This window comes from Rasamsonia byssochlamydoides (genome assembly GCF_041956645.1).
Source record: "Rasamsonia byssochlamydoides strain NRRL 3658 unplaced genomic scaffold VTN77scaffold_57, whole genome shotgun sequence".
Classification (NCBI taxonomy): Eukaryota; Fungi; Ascomycota; class Eurotiomycetes; order Eurotiales; family Trichocomaceae; genus Rasamsonia; species Rasamsonia byssochlamydoides.
Genome location: NW_027192440.1, coordinates 138,167 through 156,876, shown reverse-complemented (window position 1 = coordinate 156,876; position 18,710 = coordinate 138,167). Strand labels below are relative to the sequence as shown.

At 51.0% G+C, this 18,710-nt stretch overlaps 7 protein-coding genes across 7 annotated transcripts; 6 read left to right on the top strand and 1 right to left on the bottom strand.

Moving 5' to 3' along the window:
- Positions 1–45: 45 nt before the first annotated feature.
- Positions 46–555, top strand: VTN77DRAFT_7129 (uncharacterized protein; the record flags this gene model as incomplete). Its single annotated transcript, XM_069423484.1, has 1 exon — positions 46–555. The coding sequence occupies one exon, from the start codon at positions 46–48 to the stop codon at positions 553–555; it is 510 nt and encodes a 169-aa protein (XP_069275624.1).
- A 475-nt stretch (positions 556–1,030) lies between these two features.
- Positions 1,031–3,952, top strand: VTN77DRAFT_7128 (uncharacterized protein; the record flags this gene model as incomplete). The annotated part of the gene is made up of 1 exon (XM_069423483.1): positions 1,031–3,952. One exon carries the CDS (start codon positions 1,031–1,033, stop codon positions 3,950–3,952), a length of 2,922 nt encoding a protein of 973 aa, XP_069275623.1.
- Positions 3,953–5,356: 1,404 nt separating this feature from the next.
- Positions 5,357–7,375, top strand: VTN77DRAFT_7127 (uncharacterized protein; the record flags this gene model as incomplete). Its single annotated transcript, XM_069423482.1, has 7 exons — positions 5,357–5,392; positions 5,731–6,049; positions 6,118–6,191; positions 6,245–6,329; positions 6,388–6,594; positions 6,659–6,919; positions 6,975–7,375. The coding sequence occupies 7 exons, from the start codon at positions 5,357–5,359 to the stop codon at positions 7,373–7,375; spliced, it is 1,383 nt and encodes a 460-aa protein (XP_069275622.1).
- A 1,424-nt stretch (positions 7,376–8,799) lies between these two features.
- On the top strand, positions 8,800–10,426 carry VTN77DRAFT_7126 (uncharacterized protein; the record flags this gene model as incomplete). The annotated part of the gene is made up of 4 exons (XM_069423481.1): positions 8,800–9,368; positions 9,424–9,774; positions 9,853–10,234; positions 10,289–10,426. 4 exons carry the CDS (start codon positions 8,800–8,802, stop codon positions 10,424–10,426), a joined length of 1,440 nt encoding a protein of 479 aa, XP_069275621.1.
- Positions 10,427–11,414: 988 nt separating this feature from the next.
- Positions 11,415–12,608, top strand: VTN77DRAFT_7125 (uncharacterized protein; the record flags this gene model as incomplete). The annotated part of the gene is made up of 1 exon (XM_069423480.1): positions 11,415–12,608. One exon carries the CDS (start codon positions 11,415–11,417, stop codon positions 12,606–12,608), a length of 1,194 nt encoding a protein of 397 aa, XP_069275620.1.
- A 1,955-nt stretch (positions 12,609–14,563) lies between these two features.
- VTN77DRAFT_7124 (uncharacterized protein) lies at positions 14,564–15,708 on the bottom strand (the record flags this gene model as incomplete). The annotated part of the gene is made up of 3 exons (XM_069423479.1): positions 14,564–14,777; positions 14,835–15,547; positions 15,604–15,708. 3 exons carry the CDS (start codon positions 15,706–15,708, stop codon positions 14,564–14,566), a joined length of 1,032 nt encoding a protein of 343 aa, XP_069275619.1.
- Positions 15,709–15,979: 271 nt separating this feature from the next.
- On the top strand, positions 15,980–18,360 carry VTN77DRAFT_7123 (uncharacterized protein; the record flags this gene model as incomplete). Its single annotated transcript, XM_069423478.1, has 5 exons — positions 15,980–16,092; positions 16,152–16,498; positions 16,556–16,755; positions 16,808–17,385; positions 17,442–18,360. 5 exons carry the CDS (start codon positions 15,980–15,982, stop codon positions 18,358–18,360), a joined length of 2,157 nt encoding a protein of 718 aa, XP_069275618.1.
- Positions 18,361–18,710: the final 350 nt, after the last annotated feature.

Below are 18,710 nucleotides of genomic sequence, written 5' to 3'. Positions count from 1 at the left end.
TTCTTGGTCTTCTAGGTTTCTAGACTTCCATTTGGAGCTGGAGCTATGGCTGAATGCCTAGTCATATCGGATATTCATTCCTTGAAGCAAAATGAGGCTCTTGACATTCTTGCGCGAATCGCACGCGTCGAGAAGAAGACTTTCCCCTCCAATGAAGCCTTTGACTTCAGTGCTGACCTATGGAGGAAGAAACCTAACACGCGGGTCATTTACGCGATGAATACCCCTTCCTTTCCAGCTGGTGCTCCTTCAACCCTAGTTGCCTATGCCGTTTATGTTCGGCAGAAGGGCGCTGCCCTATTGCACAAGGTCTGTGTCGCAGAATCATATCGAAGAAAGGGGATTGGAAAAAAGCTCCTCGAGCATATTCGACAACGGCTCCAAAGGGAGGGCTGTCAGTACATCCAGCTATGGGTTGACAGAGACAGACAACCGGCCCGAGCGCTGTACGCCCGTTGTGGTTTTGAGGAACGGGAAGAAGTCGCCGATTACTACGCGCCTGGGCGCACAGGTATTCGAATGGTCCTCAATCTTGAACGTGGTTCAGGACCTTGATAAGCAATCTGAGCTCTCCAGGATGGCTTACGTTTAGTCTCCCTTTCCCCCTTGGGCTGTCAAGGATGGCTGTGGTTGGATCCCTAGCCGTCGTGTGGAATGCCCCTTGCGGCGTCATAAAATCTCCGGGACACGAGCCTCGCGGTCTTCTTACACACACGTTTGACTGTCAGTCTGTGAGACTCACGAGTCACCAGCCATTCCCGTGCATTTGTAACGTCAAACATATTCAGACATGGCTACTTCGAAGGGGTTACACGCCCCGCGTCCGGCGTTTTCTAGTTCTTTACCCCTGGTTCTGGCTTCTCTGATGGACATCTTTGAGGCTCACGAGGGCTCTCAGGAACCTTCCTGACCTGTTTATTTTCACGGCTTAGCTTCTCTTTGCCATCGTGTCTTCTCACTCTGATGACTTTGCCGCCGAGCCCCGAGCATTCGGTTTCGACTCTCTATCATCAGCTAACAATCGGATGCAATGACTGAACTGCGTCGACGAAATATGATTGATACGTCTCTTTTGGCTGCTCTGCTAACCTTCGTTTGGGCTGTCGCCGCGGTACCAGTGGCTAATTATCCTATCAATGCCCAACTGCCACCGGTTGCTCGAGTCTCCAAACCTTTCAGGTTCAGCTTCTCCGAGGGCACTTTCGTCAACGGTGGAGCTGGTCTAAAATATTCGCTTTCGAATGCTCCAGCATGGCTACATCTCGATAGTGGTAGCCGGACCCTGTATGGGACGCCGGGTGCTGGGGATACGGGCGCAGTCCAATTTGGTCTCGTTGCATCAGATCAATCAGGATCAGCTGACATGAGTGTAACACTGGTCGTATCGAACGACGCAGGACCAGGACCCGGGAAGTCACTCCTATCTCAGTTGGCTAAAACTGGCCCTACTTCGAGCCCTTCTACAGTCTTCATGTACCCTGGCCGACCTTTTTCCCTTGCCTTCAATGCATCCGACACGTTTACGAACACCCATTTCACGACAATCTACTACGCCACGTCTTCGGACAACTCGCCGCTTCCATCTTGGATCAGCTTTGACCCATCGTCTCTGAAATTCTCCGGAAACAGTCCATCGTCTCCATCATGGGGGCCCCAGACTTTTAATTTCAATATTATCGCCTCCGATGTGGCCGGTTTCAGTGCAGCCACTGTCAGCTTTGATATCGTCGTCAGTCCTCATATCATGGCATTTAACCATACTATGCAAACGCTGAATTTCACCAGAGGGCAGCCTTTCAGCACCCCCCATTTCATTGACGATCTAACAATCGACGGACATCACCCAACTAGCCAGAATCTGTCGAGTATCAAAATTGATGCACCGGGCTGGTTGACGCTGGATAATGACACCATATCACTCAGCGGAACAGCTCCTGAAGACGCCGGGAACGAGAATATCACTGTCACGGTCACGGACGTTTACCAGGACACTGCGACTCTGGATATACGTCTCAGAGTCTCTCAATTGTTTTTCAAGGGTGTCGAAAGCTGCAATGCGACGATTGGAGAAGACTTTTCATACACCTTCGACAAATTCCTCTTGAGTGATGACACGGTGAAGTTGGATGTTGACTTGGGGGAAGTGTCTTCCTGGGTGAAGTATAACGCCGCGAACAGGTCACTCTACGGGCACGTTCCAGCTAATTTGGCCCCCCAAACCTTTTCTATCAAATTGATTGCCAGCCAAGGGTCAATTGTCGAGACACGCAACCTCAATCTCAACGTATCCAAACCGGGCCAAGGAGTCGATGTCAACGATCAGAGCTCCTCTGGGCCAGAAGATCCAATCCATCAGCGACAGGCTGGGATCATAGCGATTGCCATTGTGGTACCGTTTGTTGTCATCGTCACCATGGCTATCCTGCTTTGTTGGTGGCGACATAGGCGTCGAGCGACAGCCGAAAGTGGAGGACATGATCAGGAGACACCGCCTTCACCATCACCTAAAATGAAAGAGCTACCGAAATGCCAGCCAGATGAGCAATGTGAAGAACAAGAACAACACCAGGCACAGCGAAGCTCATCAAGTTCGTCCACTCGTTCGGTTGCTCCCCGTCTGGAACTTGGACCCCTCTGGGAGACCGATTCTCTAAAGAATGAAGAAGAGCGAACTCCTGACATGGCAGATCAAGAAAATCAGTTTTCCCAACAGGCTCCAGAAGCTACCAAAGGAAGCACAAGTGTGTCTCAGAGCTCTCCTCTCTCCCATCATCATAGTACGAGGAGATACTCGAAGAGAGAGCCTCTGAAACCAATCCAATCCCGATCGTTTAAGAGAGATTCCGCCATATCAACCAAATCCAAAAGATACTCCAGGCGTTCAAGTGGGTTATCATCAGTGGCGTCTGGACTTCCGCCGAGACTCAGTGGCGCAGGTCATGGAGCAGGTGGATTCGAACCACTAGGGCATGCAATGCTAAGAATGTCCTGGCAGAGTACACAGATGTCCTTCCAAAGCGGCGACGACACCAGCATTGAGAATTTGGCGACTCTGTTTCCTCGCCCTCCTCCCGCCCGAGTAAGAAACAGTTTACCGTCTACACAACGCGAACAATCGAAGCGAGTTAGTATAATGCCTTATGGAGAGGCCGGTTCATCTACGCATCCGGAGGACTCTTTCCAAGCTTTTATCCAGGGTCGGGCGAGGAGCCGGAACTCAAGTAATCCACTGTTCTCGTCCCGACTGAACAGTTGGGGGTCGTCAGGTTGTCGTGCTCTGGAAAAGGCACGCCGAAGTTCTAGCGTTGCGGAAACCGCTGCTTCTGTCTCGACAAATGCAGAAGATCATCGACAATCGCTTCAGGTCCGTCCGATCTCTACGGCGATGTCCGCGTCGGTATATACGGATGATTTTCGCCATTCCACTCAGCTTCGGCCAATGTCGCAAGCAACCAATTTTGATGGATTGAATGTGCCGCGGATGAGAGGCAGTCAAACAAGCTTGATTCAAAAGTATAACGACGCGATCGCACAGATCCCGCGGTTCTGGAGCCAAGGCAGCCTGAGCAGCACCCGACGCTTCGCATCAGGCGATTCGAGGATAGCCTCCGACGATTGCAATGACTTGATCGACGAGCGGGAAGATCATGAGGGACGTAGGCAGTGGCATCGAGTGAATTCGCACCCTCTTTCCAATGTCAACGAGGTAGAGCCGGACCCAGCGGCGGCCGGTGAGGAGGGTCCATCAGCAGCTGACGAACCTTCCAGCCAAGTCTGTCGAATGAGTCTGATACAAACTGACGGACAGGACAGCAGTCCAGCGGCACGATCAGACGATCGACATTGGGAGTTGGCTGACAACCAGGAGCGGCGGCCTGTCAGCATCGAGGAGAGTGACAGTCTGGGACGAGAAATTACAGAAAGTTGCAGAGGAGACCTGGCGTTCGTGTGACGCCATGAAGGCAGAACTTTTGACGAATTTTTTTGTTTGTTTCTTTTCCTTTGGGATATTCTCAACTAAATTGGTCAATTCTGGATGGCGGACATCGCGTTCATTTTTGCTTAGTGTACTCCGTATCTGTTTGGACACGCTATGTTTTCGGAAAGATACCTCGGAATACTTTTGTTTGATAGTGCTCAGTATACCTTCTACGTTATCTGCGTCTTCCGTGGCATATTTATAAGAGAGATAGGGGTAATTTAATTTTTGATCCTCTGGCCCTCCACACAGGTGGCACTGCTTATCTGCCGGCTGAGTTTATCTGGGATCAGTCAAACCTGGGGAAGAGTTTGGCGACTGGAGAAGCTTTGATCTCCGGGAGATCAGTACGGAGCAACAAACCGCCACCGGAGAGATCGTGCCAGCCAGTCAGAACGGACGAGGCCCAGGCTGCTTGGTAGCAAGGGCAGGGCCTGGACTGGGCGGGGGTGAACGAAAAAAGCCTGGGCTTGGGCGGTCTGAAGCGAAGCCGAGCCAGGCAGCAGGCTGCGGGTGAATGAAAATGGTCCAGAGTGAAAATTCTGTCAGATCGACGCCGCCATCGACGTGAGAGAGTAGTACTAGTAAACCCCCCAGGACCTCACCTCCTGGATGCGTTGCTTGTTGGGGCCAGATACAAAAAATGGAGACACTGGGGCGATACAGTCAGTCTCTGACTGACCGCGTAAGAGCAGGGACGAATAGTAGGAACAGTAGTGAAGCACAATTTTCCTAGTATATGTACAGGATGCCCGATGCAGTATGGTGATAAGGAAAAAGCTCATGGGAAGACCAGGCTGGCCATTCATTCACCTGGCTCAGAGGGCTTTGTTAGGACGGGGGAAGGGAATGGGAATGGGCGTTTCGTTTGGTTAATTACCAGCCTCCATTCCCTTCCGCCTGCAGTCTGGCGGTATGGTACTGTACCGTCGTACCGCAGGCTGCCAGTCACCAGACGCTAAGTATTTTCGTCATTTCTCATCTCCGACTGGACTGCCTCCAACACGCGACTTGCAGACCCTGCACACACTCTCCTCCTAGATTGCCTGTGATTCTTTGCTATCTTAGACACCAAATTGCCATTCTCGTCTCCGCTTTACAGTCTCAGTTTCTCCCTGGAGCTGTTCCTTGCGGACTCCCCCTAGTGCCTGCGTCTCTCCACCCTGCTCAGTCTCTTCCCCCCACATCCTCTCTCGATCGATTTTGCGCTAAAGCTGCTGAATACCGGTACCTCCCCCTCCAGAACGCCGCCCTTCCTCCTGCGCCGTTCTCACCCCATACTGGCAAACTGACACTGGTGGATGAGATCTCCCGGCCGTGCATGATCGTGAGAGGCAAGCAGATACTTTCAGTGTTGATCGTGACCTGCCATAAATCATGGGGCAGACCTTATCGGAACCCGTTGTAGAGAAGGTGAGAATTTCTTTCCTCTGCCTGGGGTCCATTCTGTTACGAACCCCCTATATGAGCTCATATCTCGACGATAATACTTCAAATTGTGTCTTTGGTGCAATTCATTGTCTTCTCCTTACCATGCAGCACCACTCACAGCATTCAGCTTGCGCGGGGCGGAATGCCTCTCCAGATGATGCTACTTTACTGCCTTATCAGCCATGACACATCTAATCATGGATCCTTGTGCATATATTTTCAGTTGCTTCAATTCTCAATTCTGTCCAGTCGATGTTTTGTTTCTCTCCCACCCTGACTATGGTGATGTTGCTGACGCTGGTTTAATTTTAAATCTCTAGACGTCTGCCCAGGGCCAAGATGAATGCGTTCTGTACGGACTCTCGGCAATGCAGGGCTGGAGAATCAGCATGGAGGACGCCCATGCTGCAGTGCTTGATCTGCAGGCCAAGTATCTAGATAGCTCAGGGAAACCCACCTCACCAGATAAGCGACTGTCATTCTTTGGCGTATATGATGGGCATGGAGGAGACAAGGTGGCCTTATTTGCAGGAGAGAATGTACACAAGATCGTCGCCAAGCAAGAGGCATTTGCACGGGGTGATATTGAGCAAGCCCTAAAAGATGGGTTCTTGGCTACCGACCGTGCTATCTTGGAAGGTCTGTTGGCGCCCTCCCTGCAAGCCCCGAGGTGTGCTCTCGTGGATCATGATCGCTAACGTGGTTAGACCCCAAATATGAGGAAGAAGTCTCTGGTTGCACCGCTTCTGTCGGCGTCATCTCCAAGGATAAAATCTGGGTGGTAAGTACCTGCAATGGCTGTTCTTGTGATTGATACTAAAATACAAAAATCAGGCCAATGCAGGTGACTCGCGGTCTGTGCTTGGTGTGAAGGGCCGGGCCAAGCCATTATCCTTTGACCATAAGCCCCAGAACGAAGGTCTGACTTCCCCTGCATATTTAAAATCCGTGTATAGCACTCTAACGATTGTCTGCAGGCGAGAAAGCTCGTATAAGTGCTGCAGGAGGATTTGTGGACTTTGGGCGCGTCAATGGCAATCTGGCCTTGTCCCGCGCGATTGGTGACTTCGAGTTCAAGAAGAGCGCCGACCTGTCCCCGGAACAACAGATTGTTACTGCTTTTCCAGATGTAACCGTCCACGAAATCACCGAAGACGACGAATTCCTCGTCATTGCTTGCGATGGTACGTTTTCCTTGTTTTGACTTGCACAAGACAACTGCTACGACAGAAATTGATGAGACAATAGGTATCTGGGATTGCCAATCTTCTCAGGCGGTGATTGAGTTTGTGAGGAGAGGCATTGCCGCCAAACAGGAGTTGTACCAGATCTGTGAGAACTTGATGGACAACTGCCTGGCTTCCAACAGTGAAACCGGTGGTGTAGGATGCGACAACATGACTATGGTGATCGTTGGAATCCTCAACGGGAAGACGAAGGAGGAGTGGTACAATACCATCGCAGAGCGGGTTGCCAGAGGCGACGGCCCTTGCGCTCCTCCCGAGTACGGCAAGTTTCATAAGACTTCCTAGGACGCGAAGTCCTGCTGACTGATGGGCTGCAGCTGAATTACGCGGCCCGGGTGTCCGGCATCAGTTTGATGAGAGCCCAGACGATTACGATCTGGAGGTTGACAACCGGTCGAGGGCCTTCAGCGTCCGCGGTGGCAGGATCATTCTTCTGGGGGATGGGACTGAAGTTCGTGCTGATCAGGATGAGGAGGATCTCTTCGACCCTGCCGACGAAAACAAAAGCGACGAAAGCCAGGTACGGAACAGCTCCACTGAGTCTGCCAATGACGCCTCCAGAGAGCAACGTGAAGGAACTCCTGGACCTGAGCTTACCGATCAGAACAACCCTCAGAAGAGTGACACCTCCCAAACTACTGCCTCGGCCTCTTCGATCACAACGGAATCGTCGTCTGGCAAAGGCAATGAAGACGGCGAGAAACCCTCCGAGTCTTAGTCACGGTCGTTCCCTCTGTTTCATTTTCCCCTTCCCTTTGGTTTAGGAAGACGATGATGATGATCATGACGGTTCTATTGATCCCCCACGATTTCTACCCGATCGCTGTTCGCTTCCTTGCGCTCCTTTAATTCGCCCCTTCCTGCAGAGGACCGCGGTCTCGGACGGCCACTCTTCTCCGACCCCAAATAATTTCTGTTGAAGTGGCGCTTCCGGGGCGTTCTGAAACCTCACATGCCATTGCCTCGACGAGAAAGCATTGTCTTTTACGTCCATACACACACTGCACAGCCTCCCCACGGCCCGGATTTCTTGTGATAACCTCCCCTTTTGTCATGTTTCTTCTCTTGTTTTTTTTTTCCCTTATTTCCCTAGTTGAGCCCTGTGCTTACCGTCCCGTCGTTTCTTTTCTTTTTGCTGAGGCTGTGCTGTGCGATGTGGCAAACGAAGGCCTGCGTCTGGATAGATGTCTGGGCTAGCGAGAGCTGTGGGAGCAGAAAGGGATGGCAAGGATCAAAGGGTGGTTTTGCACACATCATGGCGTAACCGGTACTTTCATAAGCTTGCACGTGCAGTTTGAGCTCCTTTTAGTCTCATTTGGACTGGATGAATCGTACTACTTTTGACGCCGTTTGTCTGCTTCGAATTTGTACTCCGTCCCAATACCTTTTGTTGGCGGATCTCATAGATATGATAACGAGAGCTCGTCTTTCCCTACGTACGCACCAGTTTCCTTGGATCAATGTCCAGGCTGTAATCTGTATCAATGGGCACAAGTAATCTCGGGAGGCATTGAGCTCGTGATAGTGAGGTTCTTTCGTCTTTTTATGATTTAACTCTACGATTTAACTCGTTTCCCCTCCTCCTTCTTTTCTGCCTTATTCCCAAGTCCCAACGGTCTGCGGACGCTCCCGTATGACGTGACCCGCATCTACCCGTTGGCCAGTGGTTGAGCGCTTAGCGCACCGGGACAGGAATCCATGGGAAAGTCCAGCCCGCATCAACACGTCATCCGAGGTCTGTACCTACTTCTCCTGCTTCCATATCTCATAGAAGGGGGAGAAAAGTCAGAGATTTCTGAATCCTGGATCACTCAGTATCGTCCTTGATGCGTGTTGCAAAAGAGATTCCTTCCCCGTTGTCTTAGAGGGCTCCTTCGGTGGCTTGGGCTTGGGGTCCCCACAGCTCCTTGTCGGCTTGTCCAGCATCTTTTTAATTTTTTTTAAGCGACAGGGCCCGTGATCTTCTGGCATTGGCGCTTGGAAGCCCCGTGTTTCCCTTTTGAAACCGTCCGTCTGATTGGCACTGTACTCTTGGTCCAGTAGGCATTTTACACGTCCTTGGGTATTTTTTTTATCTCCTCCTCTCCTGAGGCTGACAGAGAGCTTTCAAGAGACGCAATTCTGAAGGACTCATCCAAGAGCATGTCCTCATCGTCTCCTACCAGCGCTGGCAAGCGCAAGCGAAGCTCCTCGCAACATTTACCTGCGGATCTTCCCCGGTCGTCCACCGCGGATCTGTTGCAGCCCTCGTCGCGCGACGCCTCAGGAGAAGAAGGCGACGAGTCCGCCGCGCCCACCGCCCCGGCAACCAAGCACAAGAAAAGTTCCCAATCCATCGATGCCACAAGCAATAATGTCCCCCCTTCGAAGCGGGCGCGGACGCGTTCCAGCGACGAAGATGCCGATGGTCTGTCGGCGATGAGCAATGGCACCGCTGCTGAAGGCCTTTCCATCAGCAAGGAGGATCCCGGCGAGCCATCCGAAACCACCGAGGCCAGCGCCGATATCGAAAGCCGCTCGAAACGCAGAATAGCTTCCCACGGCAAAGCATTGCTCAATACGGCAAAATATCATGGCGACACGGCATTGTTCCTCGATCCGCCATTGAGAGCCGGGCTTCAGGATCCTGTCGGCTACCATACCAACTCTCCGCCCACGGGTAGACCGGTTCGGGTTTACGCGGACGGGGTGTTTGACCTGTTCCACCTAGGGTGTGTTGACCAATTCATGCCCCCCTCGTACATATTCACTGACGGAGGACGGCAGACACATGCGGCAACTCGAACAAGCTAAAAAAGCCTTTCCTGAGGTGTATCTCATCGTTGGTGTGACTGGAGATGAAGAGACACACAAGCGAAAAGGTATTACCGTCCTATCGGCTGCAGAGCGGGCAGAGACGGTCCGGCATTGCAGATGGGTGGACGAAGTCATTCCCAATTGCCCATGGATCGTCACTCCGGAGTTCCTGGAAGAGCACAAGATCGACTATGTTGCACACGACGACCTCCCGTACAAAGCGGACGAGGGAGACGACATCTATGCCCCGATCAAGGCTCAGGGGAAATTCCTCGTAACTCAACGAACAGAAGGCGTCAGCACGACAGGGATCATTACAAAGTTCGTTCCTACCAATCTTTGAACTTTCCCCTTTTCTCAGCTGTTCGGAATATGTCACTGATGCTAGCTCGTGGTTAGGATTGTCCGTGACTATGATAAATATATTACTCGTCAATTCAAACGGGGCGCCTCGAGACAGGAACTCAATGTCTCGTGGCTTAAGAAGAACGAGCTTGAGATCAAGCGCCACGTGGCTGAGCTTCGCGAGAGCATTCGGAACAACTGGACCATGACCGGCCAGGAGTTGACAAAGGAGTTCCGCCAGTTTTGGCAGAGCAGCCGACCGAGTAGCCCTGCGCGCAGCACCCGGAATGGTGCTGACGTGACCAGCCCTCGCGCGTCCAAGACCCATCTCTCGCGACTGGATAGCTCGCATCGTCCCGACGCTCCAGCGTCTGGACGGAATGAGGACTTTGCCACGGGCTACAGCCTGGGCCTGATTGGCGGTGTCAGAGCATGGGTTCGTCTCGTGTTTTATCCTTCATTTTGAATAAATGCTCATGTAACTCATTAGATGACACGGACGCGGACATCCCTGCGTGACTTGCAAAGCCGACCAACCTCGCCAATTGCAAGTGACGAGGACCGGGAACACGACAAAGACGAGACCAGCGAAGAGCAACATTCGAATCCCGTCGGCGTGGAATCGTAGCCTGTTTCTCCCTCGAACTGTCGAAGCCTCACCTTATTCATAGAAGAGTATGTAAGTGACGGCCCCATCAGAACTGCGAAATTGTATTGGTGGGCATCAGTTGCCATTGCTCGATGGCGAACTCGTGCTGTTCAGTCTTGCTTGATTGGATTACAGCTCGCATTCTCTTAACGGAATTCATATTTTTAGCAATGTATCTGGACCCTTCACCATGAATCAGCAACGACGACAACAAAAGGGAGGGGAAAAGTTTGAGTATAGAGAACGAATCTGTATGTCAACCGCAGTACTCATGAGCAAGAGTCAACAGCAATCAAAAGTCCCAACTCTGTGCGACGTCTTGGTGCTGAGCAAATTGTATAATAATAATATTGGGTAATAATAGATGGCGTTAGAGGGATGCATCCGTTGACCGTGCCAGAGATAACTTCTACCGTTTTTGAACTGAAGACAATGACTGAAGATAACAACTGTACACTTACGGCACAACCCTATTCCTCTCCTCCTGATTGCCGGGAGTAACCAATATGGGAGACAATGCACGTCAATAGGCAGGAGCGTCCATATCATTCCTCGTATCCCCTGTTGCTTTCTTTACATCAGAAAAGTATTGCAATTCACAACAGTTAGCGACAGATCAATTTAGCACGAATTTACCTAGGCAGGTTTGTCTGGAGATTGCTGTCAAACAGAATCACGAAGCAGGTAGGTGATCCATCACCTGAGATACCTACATGCGTTCGTGCTCTGTTTACTCACACATCTTTACAGACAGAACCTTCCTTCCAGACCCAGTTCATCATCATCTTGAATCCATACTGCAAGCATTTACTAAGTATCAAGTCTTTTTTATTCTCTCGTTCGATTGTGCTTCTTTGGAAGAGCTTTCTTTATCCAGCTCCGGCTCCTCAAGGGCGAGTTGACAGCATATTCAGACCGTTATTACTGCTGGTTGTCAATAGCTGTCAGTCCATACGTCTCACCAGCCATGGCTCTGAACTCCCCCGCCAGGGCGGATACTACTGCTGCTCCCACTCCTGCTGAAATAAGCCCGTTCCTTTCGCTGCCAGCGGAACTTCGACTCGTGATCTACGACTTCCTCTTCGGCTCCACTCGCCTCACGTTTGGCAAGAGGCTTGCAGACAACTCTATCCACATGCACAGGAAGAAGCCTCGCCGTCACAGTCTAGCCATTCTTTACGCCTGCCGTCTGATTTACCAGGAAGCGGGAGACCTTTGGTTGGGCCGCGTGCTCTTCAACTTCGACGACCCTTGCACCCTGCTAGACAAGCTCACCCCATTGCCGAAAAGCACTGTCTCGCAGATTCGCCATCTCCGCATCTGGGCCGAGTCGTTGTTTATCCAGACCCCAGAAGCGGACGGCAACGACCTTCATCCGGGACATTTCGGTAGCATCGTCATCTACGGGCCGGTGGCCATACTCAAGCTGCTGCCTGCGCTGCGTCTGGACACCCTCACGGTGTTCTCCTCGCTTAACGACAGGACGACCTGGCATGTCATCACCAGGTTGGTCGCGAAGGGGAATGGATGGCGGCGACTCAACTTCATCGCGCCGGACAGCATGGCAATCATGTGGTCTCTCGTCCATGGAGAATATGGCTATGAAACCCGGGTTGGGCTGCCGACCAACTGGGAGGAGGATCTCTTCAGACGCGACGGGGCAAACTCTGGTGCGTCAGTGACGGTCTACCGCGCGAAAGTCGCCTACCCGACTCCGGACACCGTCCACCGTACTCCCCCAATCCTCTGCCCGGAGACGCGGCTGATCCTCGACGAGAATGACATCCTGTACCGGAATACAGTGAACGAGGCCAATCCACCGTCGTCATCAAGGCCGCAACCTCGGGCAGTGAGGATGTCCGATCGAGAGTGGGAGAGAGAGATGCTGGTGGTCGTGAAGCGCGGTCGAGACGCCGATATCGCCGAGCCGGAGGAACCGCTGCCGTATGAGGGCTATGAGGATGACATCCGCTGGTGGAGTGGCGACCTGGACTGGCCCTCGATCAGGCCACTTGCCCAGCCGAGGTATGTTGGGGGGAGACTTGAACCCTTCGATGGGACTGAAGCAGACCACTATGACAACGTGGTCGAGGATGTCTACCACAACGTCGAGGAGTATGACTGGCCCCCGCCTGGTGGACATGCGCACTGGACGACTTAGTTGCCTGACAGATGCGTATGTATCTATCATTAATATCTACCTTTACTACTCTCTTAGTCTGTCTGCCCCTGATATCACTATCTTCCTTTTCTCTCTATTTTTATACCTCTGTTACGTCGTGTTGTGTTGCATCGTGTCGTATCGTGTCGGATCAGAATGGATGAGAATGGAATGATGGAACAGAATGATACGATGTTTTAGAACGAAACGGCGACGGCGCTCTAGGTGTATTAGGTAGATACCTAGGTAGTGGTAGTCTGGTAGATAGTTATGTTATTATCAACACAACAGGTATGCAGTTGTCATCGATTAACTAATTTAAACGGAGCTCAAGTTTCAAATTCTTCTCTTCTTCGCTAAATAAACTGCACCTAAATCTACAGCCGAGATGATATCGCCTCCTTGTAATAAGCCAAGTCCAATCAAATCCAATCAAATCAAATACAGCCAGCCAATATTTGTTCATAATTTCTTTCCGAGACTGAGAATTCTGTTGTTTGTCTCGTCTTTTCTTGTCTCAGATCAGATCAGATCAGATCAGATCAGATCAGTGAGGGTGTATCTGAATCTCCCAGCCATCTTGTATTTATTCCCTTTATTTATTTATTGGGGTATTTTATTTTAGAGGAACAAAGCAAGCAAGCAAAAAGAGATCTTCTAGAACTTCGTTGAAGTAAAGCAAACGAGCAAGTAAGCAATCAATCAAGCAGCAAAAGCTAGGCGGGTAATTAGGAAGGTGTCTACCCAAGCCACAAACGAAAAAAAAAACGGAAAAAAAAGTAAATGGATGGATGGATATGACGACTGGATGGATGGAATGAAATCATATTGATTCGATTCGAACCGATTCAACCCTTCATGAAAGTTTCTTTTCAGCCTGAGATTTGCTCGTTTGGGCTTGTACTGTACTTATACTGTATATATATTTAATTAATCAGCCTAGATAGATAGATTCTATTCTCACGATCTTTTCTTCTTCTTCTCTACTAATCCTGCATTTTCTTTTTCCCCCTGTCTGTCTTTATCAAAGTCTTTATATTATATTTCTTTATTTCGTCTTCGTTCAAAAGATAGGAAGGAGTTCTAGAGTAATTCGTTTCTTACAGTATACTTAACTCTAGTCGAAAATAGATCGATCGATCGTTCGTTCTTTTGTTTTATTTTGTTTTTCTAATCGTTGTCGTCGAGATGATTTACCCCGTCTATATATACCACGTATGTACACGCACCCTTACAATTCTCCAGGTAGGTAGGTAGGGATGTTAGATTCGTTGTTTGGATGGAAGCTTTCTAGGATTTCTTGTAATAATATATAATAATCCAATCGAATCTAATCTACAGGGTCAGAAGCCTTAAATAATATTGATAAATAATATTTAATATCAAGGCACTTACTGTACTTCTTCAGTCGAGACTCAATTCCCCTGTCTCATGCCGTGTTATCTCATGTTATCTGCGATGTCGACTTGCCAGTGTACTTACTACTGTAGTTGAAGTGGACTTGAAAGTGGACTGACTACATGTCGACAGACCGATGGTAGACAGAGTAGACAGTAGACAAAAAAAAACCTTGGGAATAAATACTAAGAATGAGAAAAAGAAATCCACTTCGCAAAGCCAAAGCCAGTAAGTAAAAATGAGTATGACACTATCATCACTATCACTATGACTATCACTATAATCATGACTCCGATACGCCGTGCTCTTTTTATTTCTTTCTTCTCTGTTTTCTTGGTTTTTGTTTTCCTTTCCTTTCCTTTTCATTGGAATACAATGAAATGATCTCTTCTCACTCAAATGGTCAAGAGAATCAAGGGAAGAGAAGAGACGAGGTGGTGCAGAGCGTGAGGAGGTAGGGTAGGTAATGTGGATGGACACAGAGGACGATCACGAGGAAATATTTCTAGAAAAAGAAATACAGACAACATCACAGACATCACACGTCGTCTTCGTCTTCAGGCGCGAACTTCTTCTGCACCTCGGTCTTGGGTTCGCTGTTGTTGGCCACTCCGGCCTCCTTTGCCTCTCTGACGTTGACCACCGCCCTCTCCGGATTCACCACCACCCAGTGTTAACTGCGCGGTTGCCAACCGGTTGGACAGTTCCATCTGCGTGCGGATCGTGTTGGCGAGGTAGGAAACAACCAGGACATCCTGGATATGGTTGTTGCTGGATTTCGAGTTAGTAAGGAGAGTTTACACCATCGGTGAAATAGGAATTACATACAAGTCACGCTCGATATCAGCAGGCTCAACCTTTGGAGCCAATGCAAGGGCATTGAGGAGGAACTGGCCCAGTGCCGTCGAGGCCGGCGCCTCCTCGTCGATGACCGCCTCGACGTATTTCGAGACCCGGTCGATCATGCCCAGCACTTCTTCAATAGCACGTTCCAACGCCTCGATGTCGGTGAAAATGTTGGTCGTTCGGTCCTCGGAATCGCGCGCGTTCGCGATCGCTTCCAGACCGCTCTTCTCCGCCTCGCTGTACCGAATCTCATGGGGAACCGGAATGAACGCTGCGCTGTCGGCGGCCCTCTCTGCGGTGACGCCCACCGGGGCTGAGATGTATGCACGCGTCTCGATGTCCTTTCCAGGTTCCGTAGACACTGTCAGATGTACTGCCGGGTGCGGCCACGTCCCATCGCCCTGGCCGCCGTAGAAGTTCTGGATCAACGCGGAGAACGTGTTGAGTTCCGACGAGGTGGCGTACCACCCGACGAGAACCTCCTTCGGGTTCGCCTTCAGGTGCAGCGCCAGCATCTGCTTCTGGTATTCCATGTCCACCTCGACCTGATCCGTCGTCTCCGTGTGTCCTACCGCGAAGCTGCTGCGGATCTCGACTTCGGTGCCATCCTCAGAGCGGGTGCCCAGCAGCGTGCCGATGACACGGTCCTGGTCGGCATTTCGACGAAGGGAGTGATCCAAGATGGAGAAGATGGCCTGTCAGATCGAGTCAGAATTTAAAAGACCTCCAGGCGAGCCATGATCCGTCATACCTGGGGATGGATGACAACGTTCAGAGGGGCAGTGGTCGGTGCAGACCCCACCGTCACAGGCCCCAGAGGCCGCGCGATGTGAAGGAAGGAGTCGGTCTCAGCCATGCTGGGCGAGTATGCAAGAAGACAGAGTCTGTTCCTCGACACAGGAGAAACAGACAATACAGCCTCTTTTCTGGTTGTGGAGGAGGAGTGGCTCCTGTTGTTCCGCCCGCTGGGGTTTGCTGGCGAGTCCGACGGGCTTCCCGCGAGGCGCAAATTGTGTGTGCGCGCAGACGAAATTTCACGCTAAGATAAGATAAGCCGGGAGGAAGCCGCCCGAAAAAAGTTCACCAAGCTACCAACACGTTAACAGCTCTGTAGAACCGCTGCAGCAATGGCGCCTGTACGCAAGCGGGGCGGAAAGGCTGGTAAAGGAGGTGCTAAACGATCAGGTGCTTCCAGGGGCGGACAAAATGGGTTTCAAACGTCGCGAGTGGAGGACATACGGTGAGCCCAGCTCCCTATATTATGTTTCGCATCCTATCCTAATCAAAAACGTCTCACAGAGACCAGTCATCGGACGAGGCTGAGGAATTGCCCGATGGAGTCGAAGACGGGTTACAAGATCAGGAATCCATAGAAGTATCCTCCGACAGTGAGGAAGAAGAACAATCCAAGGAACGGCCCTACAATGCGTTGCTGCAACTGCTTAATACCAGTTCAGGTCCTGCTCGCAAGAAGCGAAAGCTCCGTCACAAGGAAGACGAAGCAAAGGATGAGGGTAAAGTTGAAACAGTCTCGGAGGAAGTCCAAGAGCCCCAGGAGATAGACGTTTTGGAAGCTCAAGAAGCCTCCGAGGATGAAGGAGGAGAGGATGCGGGCGCTGGTGAGGCGGATGATGAAGACGAAGACGGTGAGCAGGAATATCCCCTCTATTCATTGCCAGGAAGTTTGTCTGACTCCCTGCTAGTGACGGACCCTTTTGAAACGCATTTCGCGAATCCAGACGAGGCACAACTCTCGCAGAGAGTGCAGACTGTATCTCAGGGGAAGTGGCGCCCTACCAAGAAGGAGCTTCCAGATGGGATGCGGTTGGTACATACCGTTCCTGATGTCGATGGCAAAGATGAAAGTGTCCCGCCGCCGGTGCGAAGTACGGCCAATTTGAAGGTATGATGCCTAGACATGAGAGATATTTTATCAGATCCTGACCGTTTCACAGCTCAAGAGAAAGCTGGTGTCTCCTGCTGCCGATCTCATTCCGAGTTTTACTGGTCTTTCTCAGCACATCGCTTCGCTGCTGTTCAACTATCATGATATTTTCCTGGGGACGAGGACAACATCAAACGCCGCACAGTTAAGAGACATGCTCTGTCTTCATGTTCTCAATCACGTTTTGAAGACGCGGGATCGGGTGATTAAAAACAACGCTCGTGTTTCGAAGGATCAGGGGGAAGATGTGGAGCTTCGAGATCAGGGATTTACGAGACCGAAAGTGCTCTTAATCCTGCCCACCAGACAGGCCTGTGTTCGATTCGTGGAGACGATTACCAAGCTCTATCAACCAGAACAGCAAGAAAACAAGAAGAGGTTCCTCGATGAGTACAACGCGACAGACGATCCATCGTGGGAGAACAAGCCGGAGGATTTCAAGGCGCTGTTTGGTGGGAACGACGACGACATGTTCCGGCTGGGCCTGAAATTCACCCGCAAGACCGTCAAATACTTTGCGCAGTTCTACAATTCGGATGTCATTCTTGCGAGCCCGTTGGGTCTGCGCACCGTTATGGATAAAGAGGAGTATGTTCCCTCTATGTATCTTTTTTTTTTCTTTTCGCTTCAACTAACCTATCCAGTGTGAAAAAACGTGACCACGATTTTCTATCATCCATTGAGCTGGCCATCGTCGATCATGCTGATGCGCTTCTGATGCAAAACTGGGATCACGTGGAGTACATCTTCAACCATCTCAACCTGCAGCCCAAAGAAGCGCATGGGTGCGATTTCAGCCGGGTGCGAACCTGGTACCTGGACGATCGGGCCCGATATCTCCGCCAGACCATTGTCTGCGCATCCTTCATCACCCCTGAATTCAATTCGTTGTTCTCGGCGCACATGCATAATGTCGCCGGGAAGGCGAAAGTGACGCCGTATTATAACGGGGCGATCACGGAGATCGCACTTCCGGTGTCAGTGAAGCAGACTTTCTCCCGCTTCGACTCCTTGTCGCCTCCGAAAGATCCGGATGCGCGGTTCAAGTATTTCACGACTGCGATTCTCCCTTCGCTGACTCGATCCGTGACGGGCAAGGGCACGGGCAACGGTGCGGGCACGTTGATCTTTATCCCGTCGTATCTGGACTTCGTCCGCGTGCGCAACTTCTTCGCGACGTCGCCACAGACGACGAACATCTCCTTCGGTGCCATCTCGGAATACTCGTCAGTGAAAGAGGTGGCGCGGGCGCGCAGCCATTTCATGACGGGCCGGCACGCGGTGCTGCTGTACACGGAGCGCACGCACCACTTCCGCCGGTACAAGATCCGGGGCACGAAGCGCATCATCATGTACGGGCTGCCCGAGAACCCTGTCTTCTATGGCGAAGTGGTCGAGTTCCTGGGGCTGGACCCGGCAGGCGTCGTCGACGCGGCGGGCAGCGGCGGAGTGCGCGCGATGTTCTCCAAGTGGGATGCGCTGAAGCTGGAGCGGATCGTGGGCAGCCAGCGCGTGGGGAGTATGTTGCGGGAGAAGGGCGGCGATACCTTTAGTTTTGTATAGCGTATCAGTTGTAAATAATCATATGCATGGGCATGATATCGTTGTAATCCACCAATTAATATTACCTAGGTATCTGTCTTTTCTTATCCTCTACTGTTATCGTTCATTGTAGTATGGATAGGTAGGTAGATCAATAAATAGGCAGTCTGGATGTCTATGCAATTACAATTACCCCTGTCATCATCATCATCATCTATTTACTCCGTACGGGGGAAGTACCCTATCACAACCTTAAGCCATGTAGTCTGCACTCTGCAGGCTGGATTCAAACCAGGCTCAACAGAACAGTCAACCAATGATGAGCAATAATAAGAAGTGTTGTTGTTATACTGTTGGGCACTGGTGCATTA